Below are 7517 nucleotides of genomic sequence, written 5' to 3'. Positions count from 1 at the left end.
TCAGAGGTATAATCTATCTATATATATATAAATATCTTATCCCGTTCACTTCGTTGCCCATTAAAATTGCCAACTCTATATGAATAATAATTCTACATATCAGTTATCACCATGGCAACCATTTATATACAAAACATTTTATCGGAAATTTCAAAATAATATATAATTGGTTGCCATGGTAATACGGAGAAACACACCGACGAAAATCTCAAAATAATATATAATTGTTTGCCATGGTAATATGGAGACACACACGGACGGAAATCTCTAAATAATATATAAATGGTTGCCATGGTAACATGGACACACACACTGACACACATACATTCATTTTTATATAAATAGATTTATGTGAAACCTTGTTTTAAATTTTCAATTCTTAGCTATAAAAGTTGAACATTTTATAAATTTTTAATTATAAAATAATTATTAAATTTTGTCATAAATCAAACTTTATCAGGAGCCTTGCATTGAATTTTCACACTTTTTTACTCAACAAATAAAATTTAATTGATATTCATAGAAAAAAAAAGTTAAAAAATTTGAAATTTTAAATTGTCCGTAATCAGATCAAAACAAGTCAAAATATTTTAAAAATTTTATGGTGTATAGAAAATGAGAATTTAAACATTCAGTCGAATTTTCATGTATCTACAGTTAATCATTTTTGAATTACAACAAAATAATTAAATCGCTACATGAGAAATTAAGTAAGAATATGAAATTCAAACGCTCATAAAAATTGAATTTGACTTTCCCGTATACATTTTTTTGTTGATAAAGGTAGACAAACTTTTAAGAAATCTTGTATTAAATTTTCAAATCTTAGATCTGAAACGAAACATTTTTATGAATATCTAACTCATCGTAATTTGTACATTTTCGTGATTTTTATGCTTTTTGTCAACATTTGAACTTTAAATGCTTATAATAAAAAGTGACCATGGATTTTTAATATTTTTCAAATTTCATTATAAAAATATATTAAAATGGCTTAAAATGACTATAAAAATAAATTGTGCTTATGTATTTTTGAGATTTTTCAACTGCTATTGTAACAATATAAAAGGAGCCTTGTATTAAATTTTTACACTTTTTGGACGAACAGATAAAACTTTATTAATATTTATAGAAAAAAAAAATTAAAAAAATTGAAAACTGACTATGTCCGTAAACAGCTCAAGAAGTGTCAAATTATTTTCAAAATTTCATCGTATATAGAAAATACTAATATAAACATTCAGTGAAATGTTCAAGTATCTACAGTCATTCGTTTTTTAATTACAACAAAATAAGAAAATCGTTACATAAGAAATCCAGTGAATATCAAATGTTGTAAAAATATGAATTTCAAACGATCATAAAAATTTAATTTGACTTTCTTATAGGAATTTTTTGTTTGATAAAGGTAGATAATCTTATAAGGAATCTAGTATTACATTTTAAAATCTTAGATTTAAAAAGAAAATTTTACGAATTCTTAACTCAAAATAATTTGCTAATTTTCTTGATTTTTCCATATTTTGTCAATTTTTGAATTTTTAATGCTTATAAAAAAAAACTGTGACTAAGGATTTTTAATATTTTTCATTTGCTTTTGTAACAATATACTAGGAGCTTTTTATTACATTTTCAAGCTTTTTTATCCAACAAATAAAATTTTATTGATATTTTTAGAAAAAAAAACTAAAAAAAAATGGAAAATGAAAATGTCCGTAAACAGTTCAAAATAAGTCAAAATATTTTGAAAATTTTATCGTGTATAGAAAATGGAAATATAAACATTCAGTCAAAATGTCATGTATCTACGGTCATTTTTTTTAAAGTTACACCAAAAACCAAATTCAATTTTGTGAAAAATCGATTTTGCGTAAAAATTCCCGTTTTTCCTTAATTTTTCTTTTGTTTTTCCCGGCGCTTTTGAAAACTACTGGGAAAAATTTTGACCTCCCCAACGCACCAACGATATTCACTTTCTGATCGAACAAGATACTGAAGTTGAAAATCGTAGCATTATTTCGACTACTTATCGTGTACACAGACACAAAAATAAATAAATAAATAAAAAAAAAACACACATCATTGTAAAATCAATACATTCATCGTTCCACTCAGAATCTAAAAGAAAATATATTAATTGTTTATTTTTTCAAATATAATTCAATGTTGTAAATAGGTACATTTTTTGTTTGGTACCTATTTATATATAATATGTGTATACTAATCTATTTCATCTGTTTATTTATCCAATTCTTGATTTTAGACAACTTAGCCAAGGACAGTTATTTTGGTCAATTTTACCCCAGATATTTTTACCTAGATTTACAAAATATATAGATCATAAACTCTTAAATGATGAGTCAGTAATATTATTAATACCTACAGTCCTATTAAATAGTATTCCTAGTGTGAGGTGGTTGTTTGTTAATAGTGCATTAGCTGTAACAGTGCGCCAGTACCAGTTGATGGAACAAAAAAAAATCGTGAAGTATAAAAATATGTAAATTTAAAATGAATATAGTTTATGATTATCATTGTCTTGAATGCAATTAGTTGCATCAATACTGACTTAAGTTTTTTTTATACATTTAATATGTATAAATAATTTTTTTTAGAATTGACATGAACCAATATATTATTATATTATAATTGGTTAAAATAAATTACACTATAATTTAACATTTAAATGTTAACAAATGATTTACATAACTAATACCTCATAATATTATATAATCTAATTAATAGAAAAAATAATAAGCTACAGTCCATAGAAAAATAAACAAATTAAAAATGCACTAAATAAAATATCCTACCAAATTATGCATAAAATTAAAAAATCTACTGAGGGTGACTAGAGAACTTAAAATAAAAATGTACTCTTCTGAATATGTTGCTAAAATATTTCAGTCCAATTAATTTTAAGATTACAGCTATACATAAAAAATAATATTCAAGTTTCTCCTCTTTATTTTATTGCTTTCTTATTTTGAATCTAAAAGACTAAGATATGATCACATTAGACAGATATTTTTTAAAGAATTGTAACATTTTTTAAACAAGATTATATGTACATATAACACACATTATTACATAAACAATTAAAAATATTATAATCTAACTTATTAATCATCTAAGTCAATTTTTCATACACAGTCCATGTCATTGCAGCCATTAAAGATCGTCTTAAAACTCGAAGAGACAGTCCTTTAAAATAGCCAGCTATTCCATATTTCTGAAAACAAGTTAATCGGTTGAATTGCTTGCAATTAATTCCAATAATAGTATGTACCTACTTGTTGAATTAAAATAATAGCATCGATTAAAAAAAGTTTTTCTTTTGATACTTGCTGACTAGTTTTTATTACATCAAATGGTTGAGTTATACAGGATGCTAATCCTCCAGCAAAAAGACCACATCCAAAAATATAAAATGGTTGTTTGTTGTCTAATTCTAATTGAACAAAACAATAGCATTATTTGATAAATTATTTATATTATATATTGATTTTAATTATTTTTTATGAAAGTGAAAAATAGTAATCAAGAAGCAGCACAATTAAGTGTGTACAAAACAACATAAAAATTAAAGCAAAACGAGAATTTTTAGCTAAAATAAATATTGGTTTTTGGTGTAACTCTAAAACAAATGAACGTTTATACATGACATTTTTACTGGTCGTTTATATTTGCATTTTCTATAGACGATAAAATTTTCAAAATATTTTGATTTGTTTTGAACTGTTTAGGAACATTTTCTGTTTCCAATTTTATAAGTCTTTTTTTCTATGAATGGCAATAAAACTTTATTTGTTGGGTAAAAAATCATTTAATACAATGGCTCCTACAATATTATTACAATGACATTTGAAAAATATTAAAAATCCTTAGTCAAAGTTTTTATTTATAAGCATTTAAAGTTCAAATCTTGATAAAATACGGAATATCACGAAAATTAGCAAATTATTTTGAGTTGAGAATTCATAAAAATTTTTCTTTTTAAATCTAAGATTTGAAAATGTAATACAAGATTCCTCATAAGTTTGTCTACCTCTAACCAAAAAAAAAAAAAAAATCAAATTAAATTTTTATGAGCGTTTGATTTCATATTTTTACAATATTTCATATTTACTTGATTTCTCATGTAGCGGTTTTGTTATTTTATTGTTATTCAAAAACGAATAACTGTAGATACATGAAAATTTTACTGGATGTTTATATTTTTATTTTCTATATACCATACGATTTTGAAAATATTTTGACTATTTTTGAGCTGTTTACGGGTATTGTCAGTTTTCAATTTTTTAGTTTCTTTTTCTATAGATATCAATACAATTTTGATGTTGGGTAAAAATGCGCGAAAATTTAATGCATTTAATATTGTTACAATAGCACTTGAAAAATATTATAAATTCATAGGCACAATCTTTTTTTATAAGCATTTAAAGTTCAAATTTTGACAAAATTTATCAAATTTAAAATTTAATAATTATTTTGTAGTTAAAAATGTATAAAATGTTCAACTTTTATAGCTAAGAATTGAAAATTTAAAACAAGGTCCACTTAAATAGGTAAATATATAAATGACTTTATTCACAATAATATCATCAAAATATATACTTAGAAATATCATAGGCTGACTGACCGTTTTCGCTCATAATCGTTTTTCTTATACAATGATATTATATCATTGAATTCAAATTTAACACCATCCATTACAGTGACCCACTTGTCACCTACTGTACAGCAGAGTGACACCCACTTGCCCACTTTTTTCATTTTGATCTTAGCCCGGATACTATGACAATTAGCGGGGGTTAGGGAGTTATAGACTACTAACCCGTGTCCCCGGGTGGTCACCCATCCGAGAGCTAGTAACAGTGGGTGTTACTCACTCTCAGTCACATTGCGCGACCGGTGGCAGCTAACGCACCACGCCGAGCCACAAAACATTTTTTTTTGTATATAAAAAAAAATATAAAACTTCTCACTATATTCTAATTTTGTAATACTTGCCTTCTTGTAATGTTATATTTTTTAATTTGATAAAAATCATAAAATATAATGCAGAAAATGGAGCATCTCGTAAAATTGTTGGTGTCCATCCACGACCCAAAACTTTCCAACCTTCCAACCTATAAATATCAGATAGGCCACGGATTAAAGTCGTATAACTATACTGTCCACTCTGAAAATAAATGTCATTGTTTAAGTATAATCAACTTAAGTAAAAAGTAAAATGTAATTAAAATTTATACAAAGTAGGTAGGTACATAAGTTACTTACTTACTTCTACTCTAGTTTTTAGAACAGTGAAAGGCATTAATACAGAAACAGTAATACATCGAGCACTAAATCCAGCTATCCCGGACTTCACCATAGAAGTCTGATTGTTTTTTGTTAGATATGAATATATTAACTGTGTAAGTGATATATGAATGGCAATTCCTGGAATATTGCGTACAAGAGACTAAAAATATAAAAACTTGGTAATTAAAAGTGTATAAAATAGAAAGCCCTACCTATACTTGATTATTATTTTAGGTAGGTACGTAAATGCAAAATGTATACATATTACATATATAATTATTAACTTTGTTAGATTCAGCAAGGCTTAATAGGGGGTGCTTGAGGGGCTTAACCACCCAAAAACACTAAAAGCCCCCTCAAAAAATGAAAGTTTACCATTCTTAAAAGTATGTACCTATAAATTATAATTTAAAAAAAAATATGTTGGGGCTTGAGCCTCCCTAAACATTTTTCCTATTTGCGCCACTGGTCCTCTAAAAATGAGATACCGTTTTCCTCCAAAATAAAAAAAGGTTAAATTCAATTTTTCTCCAATTGTTAAAATATTAAGCCAATATTCTTATAAAGAAAAACTAAATATATTTATGTGGCTTAATATTTTGAAATAAATTCAAACAAAATGTAAAATAACAAGTATTCGCATATTACAAAAAGTGGACAAGTGGATGTCGCTCTGCTGTACAGTAGGTTACAAGTGAATCACTGTGATGCTTGGTATTAAATTTGAATTCAATGATATAATATCATTGTATGAGAAAAACGATTCTGAGCAAAAACGGTCAGTCAGCTCACAATGATGATATTAAGGTGACTAAAGTAATGTACTCGTATATTTACGTGGAACCTTGTTTGAAATTTTCAATTCTTAGCTTTAAATGTTGAACATTTTATACATTTTTAACTAAAAAATAATTATTACATTTTAAATTTGATAAATTTTGTCAAAATTCGAACTTTAAATTCTTATAAAAAAAATTGTGCCTATGTATATTTAATATTTTTCAACTGCTTTTGTAACAATATATAACAGGAGCCATGCGTTTAATTTTCACGCTTTTTTACCCAACAAATAAAATTTTATTGATATTTATAGAAAAAAAAACTAAAAAAAATTGCATGTACCTACGGTACTTTGTTTTAGAGTTGCCCCAAAAACCAAAATCGATTTTCTCAAAAATAGATTTTGCGTAAAAATTCCCGTTTTTCCTTAATTTTTACTTTTGACTCCCTAAAGTACCAACTAGATTCACTTTCTTATCAGAAAAGATACTGTTGAAGAAAATCCAAGCATTTTTACTGTCCTAATGGGTGATGACAGACACAACAATTAAAAATTTTATTTAAATAAAAACACACACCATTGTAAAATCAATACATTCATCGCTCCGCTCATAATCTAAAAATCTAAAGAACAAGCATTTTGTACCGAGCAAACAAACGACGTGAAGTAATCGACAATGGATTTATTAAAAACAAAGTAATTTCAAAGCAATACAATCATTTAAATAATTATTCATCTGTCTAATATATCTTTTCTTAAACAGGTATTATTTGTTGCTGAAATGTCGTAAAATTATAAAAAAAAATATAGTTATCTACCATTGTATAATATAATTGTTAATACCTAATTCATAGGTAATTTTTTTTATGTTTATTTGTTAATTGTTATATAACTATTATATTTGACTATTTGTGTTAAATTTAAACATAGCTAAACATTATTTTTCTCAATTTTTTATTTGAGGAATTGTGAGGAAAGTGGAGAAAAATGGTCAAGATTTATTTATTTATATTTTAGGTAAATTGACAGTGGTGGAAAGCGGTATCTCATTTTTGGGGAAAACTGGAAAACGGTTACGACCAGATTCAGGGCGTAGCAATTTTACAATAGAGTACGTTTTATTTTTATTTGTTATTTCCTTTTGTATTTTGGAGCAGTAAAATTATTTCGCGATTTTCAACTTTCTGGTAGCAAATTAGATGTAGTTGGTACTTTGGGTAACCAAAAGTAATAATAATAGTTTAACATTTTTATATTTAAAAGCCTTTTCCTTTTAAAGATGGATTAATCATTACCATAAACTACAGAAGGAAATAAGGAATAAAATTTAATAAAACAACATATTTTACGCAAGTTGATTGGTGATACGACATTTGACGACCAACATAATTGACGTTTCCGCCTTTTGCCCTTTTTCCCACTGTCAGGG

General features: G+C 25.9%; 1 protein-coding gene across 2 annotated transcripts; it reads right to left on the bottom strand.

Annotated features, from left to right (window-relative positions):
* Positions 1 to 2621: 2621 nt before the first annotated feature.
* Positions 2622 to 5749, bottom strand: LOC100302462 (solute carrier family 25, member 38-like). Of its 2 annotated transcripts, none has more exons than XM_029487230.1 (4): positions 5288 to 5743; positions 5014 to 5185; positions 3294 to 3451; positions 2622 to 3232 (listed from the first exon to the last, which is right to left on the bottom strand). In XM_029487230.1, the coding sequence occupies exons 1-4, from the start codon at positions 5375 to 5377 to the stop codon at positions 3131 to 3133; spliced, it is 522 nt and encodes a 173-aa protein (XP_029343090.1). In that variant the 5' UTR covers positions 5378 to 5743; the 3' UTR covers positions 2622 to 3130. The 2 variants fall into 2 exon arrangements, with proteins under 2 accessions (XP_029343090.1, XP_029343091.1); XM_029487231.1 differs by having other exon boundaries at positions 2945 to 3232; positions 3290 to 3451; positions 5288 to 5749.
* Between the last annotated feature and the right edge of the window lie 1768 nt (positions 5750 to 7517).

This window comes from Acyrthosiphon pisum, chromosome A1 (genome assembly GCF_005508785.2).
Source record: "Acyrthosiphon pisum isolate AL4f chromosome A1, pea_aphid_22Mar2018_4r6ur, whole genome shotgun sequence".
Lineage (NCBI taxonomy): Eukaryota > Metazoa > Arthropoda > Insecta > Hemiptera > Aphididae > Acyrthosiphon > Acyrthosiphon pisum.
This window is presented reverse-complemented; position numbering and strand designations above follow the sequence as displayed.